Source organism: Amblyomma americanum, chromosome 1 (assembly GCF_052857255.1).
Source record: "Amblyomma americanum isolate KBUSLIRL-KWMA chromosome 1, ASM5285725v1, whole genome shotgun sequence".
In the NCBI taxonomy this organism is placed as follows: domain Eukaryota; kingdom Metazoa; phylum Arthropoda; class Arachnida; order Ixodida; family Ixodidae; genus Amblyomma; species Amblyomma americanum.
The window spans coordinates 110,257,688-110,277,818 of record NC_135497.1 but is presented as its reverse complement, the minus strand read 5'-3'; the positions used below and the strand labels follow the sequence as shown (position 1 = coordinate 110,277,818).

General features: G+C 46.8%; 2 protein-coding genes across 3 annotated transcripts in view; both read right to left on the bottom strand.

The window, feature by feature from the left end:
* The window catches only part of LOC144113446 (uncharacterized), a 303,663-nt gene that overhangs the window by 120,125 nt on the left and 163,407 nt on the right, over nucleotides 1–20,131 (bottom strand). The window lies entirely within an intron of this gene.
* The window catches only part of LOC144113445 (uncharacterized), a 78,276-nt gene that overhangs the window by 26,953 nt on the left and 31,192 nt on the right, over nucleotides 1–20,131 (bottom strand). The window contains exons 5-6 of one of the 2 annotated variants that reach the window (XM_077646527.1): nucleotides 18,728–18,782; nucleotides 13,274–13,406 (exon numbers count right to left, since the gene is read on the bottom strand). In XM_077646527.1, coding sequence (XP_077502653.1) covers nucleotides 13,393–13,406; nucleotides 18,728–18,782 — 69 coding nt within the window. In that variant the 3' untranslated portion in view covers nucleotides 13,274–13,392. Of the gene's footprint in view, nucleotides 1–13,273; nucleotides 13,407–18,727; nucleotides 18,783–20,131 lie in introns of those variants that run through there. The other variant, XM_077646526.1, reaches the window with a different exon arrangement.

The following is a 20,131-nucleotide window of genomic DNA, read 5'->3' as shown; positions in this document are numbered from 1 at the left end:
GTTCTGTAGACAAGGTCAAACAAGCTAGCGCAGCGGCTTTTTTTATATTCCTTCTTTGGACCGTAAGTGGTCTGTACGCTTTACTGCTGTCGTATCCTCCACAACGGTCGAAAGTGTTGCTATTGAGGCGGCTTTACGGAAGTTAGGGTCCTGTCCGGCTCAACCTCTTGTCATCCTGGTTCAAAATCCTCCATTCAGAAGTTACAGCGCGGATTCTATACTGCTGTTTTGCCTATAAGCACTTGGTTCAGAATCTGCACAGCAGAGGCTTTACTCTATATTTCCAATGGGTGCCTTCTCACATAGCAGCCAGAGGCAATGAGGTGGCAGACAGCCTCGCCCATAAAGCTCTGTGAAGGAATTCATGAAAAAAAATACCTCAAGATGGAAAAAGTTTCTACAGAAAAACGGTGATCGACCATTTCAGTACCCTGTGGAGTGCGCCCCACAAGCCATGTGTGACAAGGGACTGAGAAGATCCCAGGCCACTCACTACGTCGAATTCGCACGGCCTCTGCTCGCACTCCTGCTTGGATGCATAAGACGGGCATGGCGTCGTCTCCGCTATGTTCTTTATCTAGTGTGTGCGGGGATATCGAACATAATATTATGTACCACCCAGAGTACAACGCAGAAAGGTATGCGATGTTCGCTTCCTTCAAGAAGACAGGAACCCTTCACAGTACAGTTCAGGACATTGGTTACCCGAGTGGAAACCAGACATGCAGAAGGGAGGCTGCACGCCTTCTTTTAACATTTCTGCAGGACACTGATCTTGTTTCTAAATGGTTACAGCAACTATGGTCTACTGTGATTGAATGTGTGCGTAAATGGTGTCTTCTGGAGTGGACTATGCTACACTGTGATTGAATGTTTGTATGGATTGTGGCACTGCAATGGAATATGTTCTACTGTGACTGAATATGTGCATAGATGTTGACTTCGAGTGTACTGTGAATAGGACTCTGTGGAGTGAATGTGTGCATAGATGGTGACTGCGGGAGAGAAATATGTGCTATTATAAGTGACTGTGCGCATAGTTGGGTAGATACGACAGGTTTTAGGACAACATTAACATAGAAGTGACGCTACGGTGGAGCAATTGCAGGCAGAATAAGCAAGGCTAATCCCACCTGTAGCATTCAACACCTTAACTCAACATTGATTCTGTGACCTAATTTTGCTCAGCAGCCGAACGCAATAACCACTGAACCACTGCGACGGCTGCACTCAGCTTCCATCCCTCACTGCGTGGTAGGCTCCTGGACTTCATTCGCCGCCCCCTTTATTTCTCCTTTCATCCCTGCCTTCACTGCGCAGTTAAGGCGCCTAGCAGGACTACAACGCCTTCCCATTCTCCATAACCTCTTCTTTCTCCTTTACATTCCGTCGGCCGTGTAAGGCCAGCAAGAGCCTCGCGCGCAGCGAGCAATCCAGACTCCTCGTGCACTCGCACGAGTCATTGTTTCGTCGCCCGGCAGAATCCGGCATAGGAAGTTCTTCGGGTAAATCAGATGTCTCAAATTTACGCAACAATGAAAACAATAGATGCCGATTACAGCACTAAAACGTCTACAAGAATGACAACATGCGTTTTAATTGGTTGCTGTTCGGTCACTTGGCTTATTAGTTGGTAAGCATCGTGGAACAAAACTCTCATCTTCCCTTAGCTGACGACGACGAAGAACCCCACGCGGCAAACGGGGCGCCACGCGTGATTCCATTCGAATGTCGGAGCTTGCAATCGTCGCAGCGTCGTAGAACTCCAGTCATTTACCGTTGGTACCCAATGTGCACCAAGGGAACGTAGACACATTTTAAAAGGACGGCGGTCTTTAAGCCCCGATCAGCACAAGGTAACATCTGCCACTCACTGTCTACGACGTCACCGCAAACGAGCCCAGGCAAAATGGGTAGCCTTGCATCCTGCTGTCGGATTGAAATGGAGGATGGCATCGCCGAGTCTGTGCTCTCGTCCCATGCCAATCTTACCCCGCCGTATCAGCCTGTGGCTGACCTCACACAGGAATTCAACCCGCCACCAGTGGAGCCAAACAGCCTGAGTGAAGGACAAGGTGAAGGCAGCCACTGGCGACTGAGGTGCTGCCAGTTCGTGTCGTGAAGTCGTCGACATGCCTTGGCCAAGTCGCAACGGCCGATCATCACGGACACGTGAAGAGGCGGCTCACGACCGCGAGACACTGCCGGCGACAACCAGGCAGCGGGGCGCCTGAGTCAGCTAATCGTGATGCTCTTACGGTGTGTGCATTCAGGTTGTATATAGTAGGAAATAATTTGATTTGTTGATCTTCTGAACGTGTACCAAATCTAAAGGCTGTACCAAAACGAATTAAAAAATGAAAGAAAAATTAATCTGTGTTTCATGGTAATCTGGTCATGTAACGAAAAATTCTAAACGCTGCCGGAAACGCCGACAAGCCTCCGGCCTTTGGTTAAGGCGGTCGTCTACTGAGCCGGATCACCCGGGTTCGAACCCGACCGCGGCGGCCATGTTTCGATGGAGGTGAAACGCACACGCGCCAGTGATCTGTGCGATGTCAGTGCACGTTAAAGATCCACAGGTGCTCGAAATTATTCCGGAGCCCTCCACTACGGCACCTCTTCCTTCTTTTACTCCCTCCTTTATCCCTTCCCTTACGGCGCGGTTCAGGTGTCCAACGATATAAGAGACAGGTGATGCGCCATTTCCTTTCCCCCAAAGCCAATTATTATTCTTATTACAGCAATGTGGGGTGCAAATTTTGTTGTTGCAAATCGACACGTATTGATAAGTTAGTTCAGATATTAAATTTTTCAGTGAGGAGTTAGAGAAATAAATAGTGAAGCAGGCACAAATGGGAGGGTTTCCTTCTAGTGTGTAAGTTCGGTAGACCTAGTTGTGACTTTGTTAGAGAAACACGCGCAGTTCAGGCATAATAGAATGAAGCGCACTGATCAATGTTGGATTGCTTCAATGTCTTCAGTTAGTGTACAATGAGCGGGATCCCATATTGCGGAGGCATATTCTAGTTTATGTCAAATTCTAAGTTTCCTTAAGTATACATATTGCTGTTTCGTGTATTCTTTGGTGTTTCCTTGCTGTGCTGCTTTTTAAAATGTATAAACTCTTATGCTGCCTCCCTACCGATCATTACGATCGTAGACCCGTCAACCTGGGCAAGGGCAGCATTTTTCTACAATTAGTTTGGGATGCTATGGCGCTTGAGATAAGTTATTACGCAGATAACCGAGAGCAAGATTAGCATTGTTGCTGATATATTTTGCATGAACATGCCATGAAAATTTATTTGTTAGGTAAACTCCGAGGTATTTATAGGAAGTGATATTGTTGAGAGCTGTAGAGTTAATTCTGTACCAGTAGGGTACAGGTGTCTTAGTACGAATAGTAAAAGTATTGTCATACTTTTGCATTTACTACCATTTAAAGTCATAAACCAATTGATAAACCAATTGGACATAGCATCAAGGTAGAACTACAGGAGCATGTTATCACAAGCGTTACCTAATAGTGAAGAAGGCTCCATTCTCCAGATTCCCATAGATGTTGTTGACGAATGCAGCATACTTGTGTGCATCTGAGCTATTCAGCCCATACAGATGCATGTGTCCTCCTGGTGCTGTGTGGAGTGCCGCACAAGTCCGACATTCAGCTTTGATTTCCCCAAGTCCTCACACAAAATTTTACTGCATGCTGTCTTGCTGATGTCGAGGGTATCTGAAAGCATGCAAACTGTAACGGTGCGGTCTTGCTGCACAATTCCGTGATTCAAGCCATGTTGTCTTCATTCCAAGGGCACCTCTGCCTTGTGTCGTCTTCCACCACCACTTTGCCTGAGAAGAACCTCTTACGTCATTCGAATACTCGTCTCTCCAATAACATCTCTTTGCTGTAAGCATCATGAAGAAGCTCATATGTCTGTGTGCCGGCCTTGCCAAGTTTAACGCAGAATTTTATGTTAATATGCTGTTCAAGACAGTCGTCCATCACTCCACAGTCACTCACAGCAGAATGTGCCAATGACTAGAGGCGACAGTCTTTCCGAAGACGTGATGCCATCTAGCGGTGGTGGTGGTGAAAAGCCTTTATTTAATGAAAGAGGTGAGGCTCTTTAAAGAGCCCCGCAATGGGTGGAATCCTTATTCCGGGACCCCATTGGTCGAAGCTGCCAGCTTAGCCCTCTTGACCAAAGCCTTTTGGGACTGAAGGTCCGAACAGCCAAGCAGGGCCGCCTCCCATTCCTCTCTGGTAGGGTTGGGGTGGGGGGAGAGAGCTGAGTTGCGCTGACAAGCCCAAACCATGTGGTAGGTGTCAGCCACCTCCCCACAGCCTCATAATTGCGACATGCCGAACGCGAGTCTGTTATTATGTGTTTGGATTTTGAATCAGGAGCAGCTAGGGCGATGGCAACCTCTTCAGCTTGTGTTGTGCCTGGGGCTCGAAAGGAAAGCCCATCCACCTGTATTTCTTGATGTATGACCGCGGCCGTGTACCACCCCCCGTGGGTAGGCCCAGCTACATCTTCGTAAAAGACACCATGTTTGTTGCCATAGTGGTGCGCTAAGGCTTCCGCCCTAGCCTGACGACGACCACTATGATCCTCCTTGTCCATCTTAGTGGGGAGGGGTCGAACTCTGACGGCTGTTGCAAATGGGTCGCAAGCCCCAAGGGTAGCGTTGGCCTGGCGGCCTGGGGCACAGCTGGAAACATCCGAAGGTCCTGGCAAAGGATGAGTCGACTGCCAACAGAACAACTTGTTTATTCTAGCATCGCAAAAGAGCAGCCGGTCAGGGCGACCACGTTACTCGACGGAAGAAATCGAAGTCTTTTCTAGGCGTCCGGGGCAGCTGCCTTTATACCCTCGGAGTCGAGGGCAAGAAAGAACGGCTCGGGATGAGGCGCACGAGACGGCGACGCACGGACATGTTGAGACGTGACGTGACGCGTCCGCCGGGCCGGCGCCGGTCAGACCTCCTCGCCTCCCAGTTGGGGAGCTCCTCTCCCCGGCTGCCGCGCTTTGACAAGCGTGGGCACCAACATGCACACACACACACACACGCACACACAAAGACACCTGGCATTGAAACCTGCCTGGTCGCGCTTGGCGGGAGGCGTTGCGGCAGCGCTTAACGGGCCAAAATGACCGCCACTTTGAACGAAGCCCCGGCGTCCGTTGCATCCGCGCCGGCTATACCGCGCGTCGTAGGCGAAACGTAACAAACCGCCCCGCCGGGAGAAGGAGATCCCGATGGTCAGGGGACTGCATCCGCTGTCCGGAGGGATGTCGCTCGATGATGCTCGTAATCGAAATCGGTCGTCCCTCGGCGTTGCTTGAGCGCAGCGCACAGAGAAGGCCTCGTTCTCAGGTTAAGGTTCACACAGGACACTGCAAAGTGACTTCGGGAGAGTTGCCATTTTTGTTCTCGTTCCCAGCAAGCGTTAGAACTACGCCGAAACGCAACCGCTCAGTGAGCAAGCACGACACAACCCTCACTAAGCTCTGCCAGGCTCTTTCCCCTTTTATAGTACTGCCTAGTTCCTTACAGTAGTCAAGCAGCACTCAGAACGCGTCCACAAATGGGAAAATTGCACTAGAAAGCACGTCATCACTTTGAAACACTAAACAAAAGCAATATGTTAAAAATCCTGCCTCAGGAAGAAAACATCAGTAACAAACAACTTTGAGGCGGATTCCTACGTTAGGGGCCTCGACTTAAGCCATCGGCGTTACCGTTGAGACTTCCCTTTTTGTAACGCACCTCAAAGGAATATTGTTGCAAAGCGAGGCTCCAGCGCAGGAGGCGGCCATTTTTGGGAGAGATGGTCTGCAGCCATTGGAGAGGGCAGTGATCCGTCTCAATGATAAACCTCGAGCCGGCTAGGTAGCATGACAATTTCTGAACGGCCCACACGAGACACGCACACTCTTTCTCGGTGGCGCTGTACGCCTGCTCACGACACGTCAGCTTACGACTAGCATACAGGACGGGGTGTTCCACTTCTCCATTTTCCCGTTGGCACAGTACAACGCCCATGCCTCGCTCACTAGCATCGCACTGAACAACGAACCCTTTTGTGTAGTCTGGCGATCGTAGCACAGGCTGGCTTGTTAGGGCGCTCTTTAGGGCGCTAAAAGCTCTTTCCTTTGACTCGCCCCAGACGACTGTTTGGGGCTCTGTTTTTCTTAGAGCATCCGTCAGGGGAGCCGCGATATCGGAGTACCTGGGGATGTACCTCTGATAGTAGCCGGCGACACCTAAGAACGACCGAATATCGGTCTTCGTGCGCGGTTGCGGGAAGTCTCGCACAGCGGCCACCTTTATTTCAGAGGGGCGGCGACGACCCTGTCCAATCACGTGACCGAGGTAGACAACTTCGGCCTGTGCTAATTGGCACTTGGGAGCCTTGACTGTCAAGCCCGCTTCGCGCAGGCGGGTTAGCACTGCCCGCAAGTGTGCCATATGCTCAGACCAGGATGCGGAGAATATCGCTACGTCGTCTAAATACGGTAAAGCGAATTCTTCCTGTCCCCGCAACACTTTGTCCATGAGGCTTGAAAAGCAGTATGGCGCATTCTTCAAACCAAAACTCAAAACTTTAGGACGGAATGTTCCCATTGGTGAAATGAACGCCGCATACCTACTAGCCTCTTCTGTAAGTGGAACCTGCCAATAACCCCTGGCAAGATCTAGGGTGGAAATAAACTGAGCGCTACTAACTTTCTCAAGGCGCTCCTAGATGTTAGGGATCGGATAAATTTGATCCTTAGTGATGGAATTAAGCCTGCGGTAGTCGACGCAAGGAGGTTCCTTGCCCGGTACCTCAACTAAAATCAAAGGGGAGGTATAATCACTCTCACCCGCCTCAATAACACCGAGCTGTAGCATTTTCTTTTCCTCAGCCTCCATAATATCGCGCTGGCGGGGTGACACCCGGTACGCCTTGGATCGTACTGGCTCTGGGGAGGTAAGTTCTATTTCATGAGTAAGGACAGAAGTCCTACCAGGCCTCTCAGAGAACTGACCTTGAAACTCTTGTATGAGTTGGTGTAGTTCGGTTTTCTGCTCAGGCGACAGCGGTGCTTTACCGATTAAGTCACTAATGACCTGATCGGTGTCTTCCCTATTCGTCACTGAGCTTAGTCCCGGAAGCTCGACCGGAAGCTCTTCGGGAACGTTTACCATCATACACACCACTGCTTCCCGTTGTCTATAGGGTTTGAGCAGATTACAGTTGTAAACTTGCTGTGCTTTCCGTTTTCCTGGCAGACTCACCACGTAGTTAACGTCCGACAGTTTTTGAACAATCCGTGCTGGGCCCTCCCACTGCACGTCGAGTTTGTTTTTTAGCGATGTGCGCAATACCATTACCTCATCGCCCACCTCAAAACGACTGGCCCTGGCTGTCCGATCATAATAAACCTTGGCTCTCAGCTGGGCCTTTGCCATTGCTTCACCTGACAACTCCTGTGCCCTTCTTAAGCGTTCGAGGAGACTAAGCACGTACTCGACCACGACTGGGTCGTCGCCCCTGCCTTCCCACGAGTCTCGAAGCATGCGAAGCGGAGACCGCAGCGAGCGACCGTACACCAGCTCAGCTGGCGAAAACCCCGTAGCCGCATGCGGCGCGGTCCTTAATGCAAACATCACCCCAGGCAGACACAGCTCCCAATCACTTTGTTGCTCAAAACACAATGATCTCAACACGCGCTTCATGACGGAGTGGAGCTTCTCAACGGAATTCGACTGTGGGTGGTACACTGAGCTGTGTAACAGCTTTACCCCACACCTTTCGAGAAAGGCTGTCGTCAAAGCGCTCGTAAACACTGTGCCCTGATCTGACTGGATTTCCGCAGGAAAACCAACTCGCGCAAATATGGACAGTAGTGCATTGACTATCTCAACTGAGCTGAGGTCTTTTAGCGGCACTGCTTCAGGGAACTTTGTCGCTGGGCAGATCACAGTCAAAATGTGTCTGTACCCCGTGGCTGTTACCGGCAGAGGTCCCACTGTATCCATAACGAGCCGTCTAAAAGGCTCCGTAATGATAGGTACCAATTTCAACGGCGCCCTCGATTTGTCCCCTGGTTTGCCAACCCGCTGACAGGTGTAACATGTCCTCACAAAGTGTTCTGCGTCACGAAAACACCCTGGCCAATAGTACTCTTGCAAGAGACGGTTTTTAGTCTTCTTAACTCCTAGGTGTCCGGACCACGAACCGCCATGCGACAAGCGCAACAGATCCTGACGGTAGAACTGAGGCACGATCAGCTGATCGAACTCCACTCCCCTGCGGTCTAGATACTTCCGGCACAGGACCCCACCTCTTTCCACAAAACGAGCATTTTTCTTGGCGATACCTTCCTTGACATTGCAGCGCATGTTTTCTAGGCTGCCATCCTTTTTTTGCTCGGCTATCAAAGCCGACCGGCTGACTTTTAGCAACCTATTAAGTCCATCTGACGTAGGCGCGATGAGCAAATCTGCAGATAGCTCTTCTAACTTTCCCGTGTCGGGCATTTCCTCTCCAGTACCTGGTGCCTTCAACGCTACAGGCTCAATTTTATTCAGTTCGGACGTGCTCTGAATATCAGCTTGCTGCGCCTCCGACCCTTTCTCATTGTTCGACAACGTCGGCCCCGCAACTACCGCCTTTGCAGCGAGCTCCCGAACTCTCGATCTGGTTAAGGCCTGAACGCTAGCCTCACCAAACAAAAGCCCCTTCTCGCGCAGGAGGTGATCGGACCTGTTCGAAAATAGGTACGGGTACTGGGGGGGGGGGGGGGCAGCATAGATGACACTGCGGCCTCCGTCTCAAGTGCTCCGAAAGGTCCTTCAATAAGCACTTTTGCTACGGGCAGACACACGCTATGAGCTTCCACGGCTTGCTTGATCCATGCGCACTCGCCCGTGAACATATCGGGTTCTACGTAAGAGGGGTGAACTACATCCATTGTAGCTGCGGAATCACGAAGCACTCGGCACTCTTTCCCGTTCACGAGGAAGTCTCGCATGTAAGGCTCGAGAAGCTTCATGTTCTCGTCAGTGCTACATAATGACAAACACACGACTTCTCTTTTTGTTTCTGGACACTGCGCCGAAAAGTGACCCGGCTTCTGGCACTTATAACACACGCGCGCTTGCCTCGTCTCGAACCGCTTTCTGCGTTCGGCTTCGGCTGCCGCCGTCTCCTTACGTTCGGTCGGACTGCTTTCACTCGCATCCGCACTACGTGTGTCCCCCCTTGCTCTCATGGGTGTGAACTTCGGCCTCTCAGACTTGGAGCCAAATTCACCCTTTTGACCGTCCTTAGCTCCGCGAGCCCGACGCGTCAAAAACTCCTCGGCTAGCTCGGCGGCTTTAGCCACTGTACTAACGTCTGGCCTATCCCAAGACCCAGTACCGCACGTTCTCAGGTAACCGACTATAAAACTGTCCCAGCCCGAAACACTGCAGAATTTTCTCGTGGTCACCAAACGCTTTCTCTTCTTTGAGCCACTCCTGCATGTTTGACATAAGCCTGTAGGCAAACTCTGTATATGACTCACTTCTGCCTTATTCATTTTCCCGAAACTTCCGACGGAACGCCTCCGCTGACAGCCTGTACTTTTTTAGCAGACTCGATTTCACTTGGTCGAAATCCTCTGCCGCTTCTCTCTTCAAGCGAGCGACTACGTCGGCCGCCTCGCCGGGTAACAAAGTGAGCAAGCGCTGTGGCCACGTTTCCCGAGAGAACCCCTGCTTCTCGCACGTTCGCTCAAAGTTAACCAGGAACAAACCAATGTCCTCTCCAAGCTTAAACGGCCGCATCAGGTCAGTCATTTTGAACGATACTCGTTCTCCTGCACCGTGTGCCTGACTTCTGTTACGAGCGCGTTCCATCTCTACCTCGAGACGCTTCATTTCCAAAGCGTGTTGACGGCCGCGCTCTTCTTTCTCTTTATCTTTTTGTTCTTTACGTTCGCACTCGTCTTTCTCTTTTTGCTCTTTACGTTCGCGCTCGTCTTTCTCTTTTTGCTCCCTCTCCTCAATGGTCTCAAGGCATTCCGACAGATCATCCTCAGCCTCCAACTCAAGAATAGCCCTTAGCAGTTCTGGTTTTCTGAGTTTGTCTGAGACATCCAGACCCAACTCTCTTGCAAGCTCCAGCAATTTCGGTTTGCGCAACGACTTCAAATCCATGGCTGCTCCGAATGCTGCTTTCCTGCCTACTATAGTCTTACCGCAAACTAACCCGGCAGCAACGACAACCACAATTACCAGCTCTGTTTCTGACACTAACAAAAGCCTGGCAAAACTCAGAAGAAGAAAGTCCCGCACTCACCAAACCTCGCAGCCAAGAATTCAGCGCAGTCGTTCCGCTGCAGGCAACCAGTCATCACACAGGGCTCGTTGCACTACTCCCGGATGGTCGTTGTGCTGCTCAGCATACAGTTGACCGCATATCTTCGCTGCTGGCCTCCGTTGTCGCGATCTCACCGCTGGCAACCAGTTGTTGCAAATGGGTCGCAAGCCCCAAGGGTAGCGTTGGCCTGGCGGCCTGGGGCACAGCTGGAAACATCCGAAGGTCCTGGCAAAGGATGAGTCGACTGCCAACAGAACAACTTGTTTATACTAGCATCGCAAAAGAGCAGCCGGTCAGGGCGACCACGTTACTCGACGGAAGAAATCGAAGTCTCTTCTTGGCGTCCGGGGCAGCTGCCTTTATACCCTCGGAGTCGAGGGCAAGAAGGAACGGCTTGGGATGAGGCGCACGAGACGGCGACGCACGGACATGTTGAGACGTGACGCGTCCGCCGGGCCGGCGCCGGTCAGACCTCCTCGCCTCCCAGTTGGGGAGCTCCTCTCTCCGGCTGCCGCGCTTTGACAAGCGTGGGCACCAACATGCACATGCACACACGCACACACGAAGACACCTGGAATTGAAACCTGCCAGGACGCGCTTGGCGGGAGGCGTTGCGGCAGCGCTGAACGGGCCAAAATGACCGCCACTTTGAACGAAGCCCTGGCGTCCGTTGCATCCGCGCCGGCTATACTGCGCGTCGTAGGCGAAACGTAACATGGCGCGTCTCCAGAGTTCGGGCACTCGGACCCGCTCCTGAATGTAAAATCATGTTGGATGTGAAGGCGGGCTAGCAAGTGCCGACCCAACTTCGTTTGGGCTAGCCTCGTGTATTGATTTGAGAGATGGGCTTCCTTGAGTTCCTGAAAAGTGTTCACCACTCCCGCTAGCGCCTGCCACAGCAACTAACAACAACAGCCAATATCAATACTAGAAGATGGCGCTAAACACACGCATCAACACCTGCTTTGGGCAATCATTTCTAGGAAAGAAAATAAACCAGTCTTGGAACTTTATGGACAAAAGTTTAATGTATACATATGACCTTCTCACTGCTACAGAAACCAGTTTGTTGTGTTGGGCTTTATGGCACATAAGAAACTAAGGCCATCACGCACCAAAATTGAGGTATAGGAGAAATTTTCTGGATAATTTTATAGAAATTTGAAAAATCTTCGGTGGTTTACAGTGCTTAAAAAGCTAGAATTAACCTCGTGATGACAAAGAAAAAAAATATCATAAATTGGTGCTATTAAAATCTTTAAAGGGGGTTGGGTAACCTCAGTGGCCATCCTTGCCCGGGCAAGGATCTCGAGGCCCCCCAACCAAGCAAATAAAGACCTGAGACCTTTTCTCCGGAATAAGAAACGGCTCAGGTGTATCATGTGAAGCACTGGTTCATGATTTACATTTTTCAAGAAAACCTCCTTCCGTTAAAAATCTAACAACACACGACATATCAACGATTGCAATATCACCTAAGAGCAGCACTAGGTAAAAAGCAATGCGTTGATTATAGAATGAAAAAAAGCAGCTTTTCCAGTTTCGAGCATGAAATTAAAATGTGATTTACTGCAAGTTCATCTCTACATGTACAAACTAGTTTGTCTGTTTTCATTAGCAGAAAGTTGTACGTAATGTGCGTGGCCTATACGGAGACGGCAGACGACTTCCTTGAAATGTTCCTGGTGGACACAACATCCATTCGCCTAAAACTGGCTTTACCAAGTGCAGTTTGTTATTTATTGCATTGTTCCAAGCAGATTGCCATTTTTCTCTTGCTTTACGATGTACTAAGTTTATGCAAACTTTATATGGTACATTTACTTTCTTAATTTGCTTGTCATAAGCTTGAGCAGCAAATCTGCTCTTTCGTTGCCTTTTATGCTGACATGACTTGGCACCCAGCAGTCTTATGTTTTGTCCTTGAGCAATGGCTGTTGTAATGTTGTGTATGAGGTCGTCAAGCAGTGGAGTTATTGTATTTCTAGAATGAAGGCCAGAAAGCACCCTTAGCAAGTCTGTGCAAATAATACTGTTGGTAAGGTTCTCATTTACTATTTTTTCCATGGCTACACAGATAGCATAATACTCGGCAGTGAAGATGGATGCACACTGTGGAAGTCTTAATATTTTATTCCAATTTCCTTATACTACTGGGCTTCCAATGTAAGCATTTCTTTTTGAACCACCTAAATAAAAAGCTATGAAAGTACTGTATTTTTGCTGAAGTGTATGGAATTCTTGTATTATCGCTTGATGTGGAATGTTTTTTGCGGAACTGCGTAAGAGTTAGATCACGGATTGCAGGAAAACTGTACCATGGCGGCAGCGGATCTCGCCTTCGAGCACTGTTTGGCAATGTGTCTAGTACACTGAGGTTTTGGCGCATCTCAAATCGCAAGAGCAGTGGCCGGGTAGCTTGCGGTTTGTTGTTAAAGAGTGTTCTAGATGTGCATTTTTGGAACTTCTGTAGTGAACATCTCCACCAGAAGTCATTCGAACAAAACCGCGACGTCGGAAGTTGCATTTAGCAGACTGGCAGCTTTTTAGAGCAAAAGGCAGTTTAGAAAATATAGTTTTAAGAAATCTCATCATCGATCAGATAAACGAAATGTTCGCGAATTATTCATCAATGCCACACACTTAGCTATTCCTCAGTCTTCAGGAGTGGTGCAGCAAAGCCACAAAGTGTGGTGGACAAAAGACTAAGGAAGCAGAAAACAACGAAATAGAGCTTGGGGTAAATTTTTCAGGCATCCGACACAGGAGGATCTCGCAAATTTTATAAAGGTAGGAGATAAAGCTCGGTATGTCCATTGCAGTGCCGACAAAGCCTCATGGCAGAGTTGCATTTCATCTATAAAAAGTCCAATTAAATCTTTAAAAATGTGGCAGCAGGATCAAAAATTTAATGACAACTTCTCACCATTCACAATTCCTTTTCTGACAACACCTGGTACACAAAGAAGCATAAGGAAACAGGTAGACATTTTGGGGGAACATTTTGCTGCAGTTTCCAATTTATCTCACTATCCAGTCATTTCTGAAACAGAAAAATATAGCCAAAAAAAAAATAAAAACAATGGAGCCTTTCTCAGTGTGCCATAGAGGCACTGTTGAATTTCTTTAACAAAATATTCATAGAAGGAAAAATGCCTAAAGTGTGGAAAACAGCCGTGATAGTGCGGTTCCTGAAACTTAGAAAACCATCAATTTCCCCTAGTAGCTACAGCCCTTAAAAGCTGTCTCGCCAAACCATTTGAAAGTGTCCTGAATATAAGACTAACATTTGTCCTTGAATCCCACAAACTTTTTGACATCCATCAATGCGGTTTTAAAAAGGCATGCTCAATAACAGACCATTTAGTTTGCCTCAAAAATACTGTCAGAGAAGCTTTTATACACAAACAGCACTGTGTTGCCCTCTTCTTCGACACCGAGAAGACATACAACACAAACTGGAGGGTTGGTATTCTTCGCGACTGAGCAGAGCTTTGCATTGGTCACAGGATGATAAACTGCCTAAATAATTTCCTGTCCAACTGTTCTTTTCACATACGTCTAGGCTCATCCCTCTTAAGAAACTTCGTTCAAGAAAATGGAGTTCCCCAGGGGTGCATTTTAAGCACAACGCTCTTCGTTATAAAAATGAATTCCACAGCCAAAGCAATCCCCAAGTCCATTATGTATTCAGTCTATGTTCACAATCATCAAACAGCCTGCACGTCCTCAAACCTAGTAACATGCGAGAGACAAATACAGTTGACAATAAATTAGTGACATGCACAGATAGGAACGGTTTCCAGTTTTCCACACACAAAACTATGGATATTCTTATCTCGCTCAAATGAGGCTTACAGGCTGACCCATTCATACACCTGAACGAAACATAGCTACCTGTAAAAAATGAGCACAAGTTTATAGGCACAACCTTTTCCAGAAAACTCACTTTCGTGCCTCATATAAATGCACAAGAAGAAAGCCTCCCAATCTCTTAATATACTCAAAGGAATGTCACGAAAACATTTGGGGTGCTGACAGGACATGTCTCATACAAATTTGCCGCTCTCTACACTGTGTTGTGCCCTGGACCGCCTCGATCCTCGCCCATTAACAGAGCAAAAGACCCTCGGTCTGTGGCCACAGCAGTCGACTGCCCTCAAGGCATACAAGGCACTCTTTGCCTACTTGAGAGCGACTGGATTGAGTGACAAATTGTGACAGCGTTGTGCATGTGTGTGTGTGTTATGCCTTTTCCCCTTCTCTCTTCCTCCTTTTAGCCCCCTAATCCTTCTTCCCTAGTGCAGGGTAGCCAACCGGAACCCCTTTCTGGTTAACATCCCTGTCTTTCCCTCCTCCTCTTTATCTATCTATCTACCGCTCTGTAGTACACTCTACCCTGCATTATGGATCGATAGTGTATGGGTCAGCGAGGCCATCATACCTTAAACGACTGGAACCACTACATAAGTCGCCCATACAAAGTCCTTATGTAGAAACCAACGAGCCGTCACAGACAGAAGAGCCATGCTCACATGCCATACATTCTAAAAATCCATTTACTGCAGACGCAGAAACCATGTGTCAGCACCTGAAGAATGCACCAGAAATAATGGAATTTTTCAGCATGCATACATGAACATTCGTTAATGGACTAGCAATAACCCCGCCATAATCACCAAGTTCAGGAATTCTGCTTCAGATGAGAGACCCCTGCCCTACCCAATGAATGTCCGAGGTTTTAGGGCTGTCTTGGAATGTGTGGACAGACTACTTTTCATTTAAGCCCAGAAGATTCATTTCCTCGAATACTATCAAGTCACGAAGCACTTCGTACTCAAAGCTGTCGCAGGGCTTTATGACACACTAGGTTTCCTTGCACCTTTTTTGGTGCAGGCAAAGATTCTTCTTCAAGACCTATTGGAAGCGAATGATCAAAAGGATGGCCCTTTGCCAGCCCATTTGGCTGACACCTGGCTTAAATGGAGTGAAGATATAGATACACTTGAGGATTTCAGCATTCCAAAGAATCTAGGAGCTGCAATAGCATACAGGCCCTATCTGCCAAGCTGAGCTTCATCTTTCCGCAGATACTAGTCAGAGTACCTATGGTGTGGCAACGTATTTATGCACACATGGATCTTGCAGAAGAGTTGACACAGTTTTGCTGCTCTCGAAGGCAAGGGTTGCACCTTTCAAAACAGTAACTCTAACAAGGCTAGAGTTGATGTCAGCTTTGATGGCTATGTTAATGTACAGCTATGTTTCTCATAACTGTGACCTTGGATTCAGCAATGTGACCTTTTTGAATGGACTCGCAAATAGTTCTCAGCTGGATTCGGAAAAATCCACATATGTGGAAGACATCTGTGTGCCACAGAGTTCAAGAGACATGCACTCTGACCGATCTTTCACTCTGGCGATTCTGCCCTGGCAAGGAGAACCCAGATGATCTACTTACAAGAGGCATCTCCGTAGACAAGCTGTTGCAATCTAGATCCACAATGGATAACGGATAAGGCAGGTTGGCCGGACCAAATTTTAAAAGAAGCTGTACAGTGTGACATGCCCAATCAAGAATTGGCTACTGTAATACATACATTCGAAATCAAGATCCAGGATGAGCCTCTACTCGACATTATAAGCTTCAGCTCTTTAATGAGGCTACCGTGAATAACAGCATAGATTTTTAGATACCTGCACAACTTAAAAAACGGGCCCAAAAAGACAGGGAAACGTTCATCTGAAGAAGTCGATGCTGAAAGGCATTTGAATGGCGTCAAGCAAAAGCGCCACTTTGCAGTGGAAGTTAACTGCCTGTTGGAACAGAGAGCTTTCCCTCCAGGATGCTTGATATGACAACTCAGACTGAGTTTCAACAACAAGGGCTTATTACAAGTCCTAGGAAGAGCACCGAGCATAAGCGAAATGTATGCAGCCAGTTGTCCTATTCTGCTTCTGAAGGATTCGTCGTTGAGTACACTTATCTGGCAAGCTCACGCGAAGGTTTTTCATGCTGGTGCTTGTGACACCCCTATGAAGGTCCATGAAAGATATTGGATTCCTTGAGGATGGCAGCCAGCGAAAAAACTGAAATATGGATGTTTTATTTGTTGCAAGACACAGTCTACACCATTTGACCAGGAAACACTGCTACTTGTAGACGTTACAAGACTGCAACCTATTTCCTCATCGTTGGCATTGACCTTAATTTGCAGAATATCTTCTTTTCCGAAAAGAAGATCAGAAGAAAGTATACCTCCCCGTTTTTGACTGTACTGTTACAATGGCTGTACATTTCAAACCAGTTGATGACATGACGGCTGTCAATTTCCATCATGGCTTTTATAGATTTGTGCCCAGATGGGGACTGTGTTAGTCTACACTGACAATGCACGAACTTCCATGAAATTTTTCATGCAACTGAATATGAAGCATGGTTCAAGATCCTGACATTCTCTCCTTCTTCATGATTTAGAATATACAATGGAAGTTTATTTGCTCAAATTCTCCGTGGTGGGTAGGGTTTTATGAAAGACTTGTGCTGTCAGTAAAGGGTGCTGAGAAGACAAGTGGTCAGCGAGAATGACCTCATTATCATTCTTGAAGAATTGGAGGCAATGTTCAACTCTCATCCCCTCACTTTTGTTTTCAGCAGTGTTGATGGACCCTTCCCTCTTCTTACCGAGTTTTCTGTCTGGACAACGGCTCACATCATTCCCTTTGTTTAGCATGTCAAACACTCCCTGCTCCCCATCAGACCAACTGAGGAACTTTTGGCAACTGAGAGAGAACCAACCAATTACAAGCCTTTTGGTCCCACTGGGTTAGAGAATACTTGATTAAGTTGAGAAACATTTCTGCGAACGACTCGGAACACCTCGATCTCATAAAATGGGGTTGTGTCATGCTAGTTAATAACAAATGCCTGAGGTATTCAGACATCAGCGCGAATACAGGTTCTACATCGTGGTCAAGACGGAAAAGTTAGATTGTGCTTGCTCTGACTCCCCTGCAGAACCACTGTGAAACGTCACACACAACACTTATATCCTATGGAAATCTCTTAGCGCAACCTATCTGGTGGGATTAGAATGGAGGAAATTCATGTTGCCAACACCAGAAGTCTCCGTCACCATCATCACTACAAGTTTGCATGGTGCTGCACTTCTCCTCCAGCAGTGCTGATCTTCATCAGTCATTAAATGCGTTTGCTCTTTCCTGTCACAGCCATCTTGACTCATCTCTTTGCGATGCCCACGTACTAGCAAGGAGACCCTGATGTCCATCACAAGATCTTTGACAATACAAGAACTTTAAGGACTATAGACACCTAATTTCGGTGGCATTTTCATGCTCTACAATGATGTGGAAGACACTACTATGCATGAATTGCCATGTGGTATTCGCCTACGACCACTAAAATAAATTACAGTAGAATTTTTCTGTCATGCTCTTTTGGTTTCAAATAATGGCCTTACGTCAGTCTGGTTCTATGTCACGTGAGGCATGGAAAAATGTCGATATAATCGCTGATTCATCATTTTAATTCACTACAGTACTGAAGCCAGCCTTCCTCATCAGCCGCAATGACAATACATGTAGAAGAAGTGATTATATTGCAGTTTTTCATTCCTCTCATGGCCTATAAGCACACTTTGAAGATACAGTCATCAGTCGGCTGTTGAAAGCGAAACCGAAACAGCACGAGAAAGAAATTCACTTATAAATTATTTAACGGTCCTAGGAGAATATCACATGGTAATCCACGTATAATAATGCCTTACACATCATGACAAACAAGAAAACATGCATCCAAAATCTAGGTGTCTAGGTATGCTTCTTTAAAATGTCAATTTCACAGGACGTTGCCTTGTTAACCTCCCTGTCTTTCCATTATTTGCTATCTCTTTCTTGGGTTCAGATGTTCAATGCTCAGCTAATGGCACATGAACATGGGTTTATCAGCAAGACAGATCTATCAAGGAACATGACCACATTTTTGGTTGTCTTGCCATAGCACTAGATTACTGCCAAGAAAACTAAAAATGCACCTTCAAAAGCAATTTTTCTTAAGCTAGATATGTGGCTGCACAGTGTCTGTTGCATGTATATTATATATGATGCAAATGAAGAAACCGGTTTCTTGCATTGTGCTCATGCAGCAAGCAAGTTTGCTTCCATTTTTTCACATGACAGTATCACTTTGTTTGACCATAAACTTTGCACAAAGAAGCACAAAGTGAAGTGATTTGTATGCAGTTGCATGAGAAGCAACACTGTCCTCCATGTATACCTGCAGTCTAGAACAAAGCAGCAACTCAAGTAATGTGATTCCAATCATGAGATAAATGCAGGTCTCACCACAGAGGCAATCAGAATTGTGTTGCACCAGACTACACCACAGCACCAGTGCCATCTGCGGAAAAAATGTTAGCACCAATACTTTAGTAAGACACGAGGAAGAAAGAAAATGAACAAGATGAGTGCTGATGCTGTCAGTGTAAAGTTTTAACATGTTTCCTTCAGAATGGAAACAATTTGCCCAGCACCAAGCTTTGTAAAATGCAGCAACCACCTCTCATTTATTAGATTTCATCAGTTGCTTAACCAGATGCCAGACTGTCTCTCGTAAGAAAAATTTGGTGCTAACACACCTATAATTATTTTCAGGGCTAATACTCCTGCAGGTGAAGAAATTAGAATTCATTGCACTGATTGTCTTCATGAACAGGCAGGAATGCTTCTTTTCATAGCTTTTATCCATGTCAGGGAAACTGAAACCATATGCTGGGAAGTGTAGTAGTTGAAAATTGAACAAAGGATGTATTGAAAGCATAAATACTGCAATGTCCTTTCAGTGCAGTAATCAGCATTACTGATTTTGTCAGCATCACTAAAAGTGTCATATTATTTATTTATTTATTTTATTTATAAATACTGCGGTCTTGAACAACAAGACCATCGCAGGTGGGTACCTAATTTGTGTAACACCAAAGGACAAAAAAAAGGAAATACAGCAGACAAGGCATCACAGCAACGAAATTAGTACATCACACTGTACTGTATCGTTTCACAACCTCAGAATATATATACTGCAGTCGTAGAGCCAAGCATATAATTAAGTAAATCTCAACAAATTACTCAACCGAACATTCAAAATTTCGTCACTTGTTGCAGCAGCACCTCAAAATGGGACAAATTATTCTCTTCGACTATATGACCAGCAAGGTTGTTCCATTCGGTAATAGTTCTAGGAAAATAGGAATATTTGTAGCAGTTCGTTCTTGTGGATAAAGGTTTTACGGAAAGAGAATGTCTCAGGCGTGTTGCATAACCACTAGAGTAACTAACAATTTTCGAGATGTCAATGTTGTATTGCGCATGAATTAACTGGAAAAAGAATTTCAAACGACAGATACGGTTTCTATCAGTAACGGATGGTAAGCCACTCTTTTTAATAAGATTAGTGATAGAAGTGCGACCATAGGAATTATAAATAAATCTTACTGCTTTCTTTTGAATCCTTTCTAATTTGTTAATGTTAATCTTGGTATATGGGTCCCAGATCATTACGGCATATTCTAAGATTGGCCGCACAATAGTGTTATACGCAAGGAAACGTGTTTCAGGAGTAGCGAACCGTAGTGCACGCCTCAAGAAGAATATTTTGCGCAGAGCATTTGCCGAGATGGTATCAATATGTTTGTTCCAGGAAAGATTATTGGAAATCCATAGGTCGAGATATTTGTAGCATGCTACCTCTGA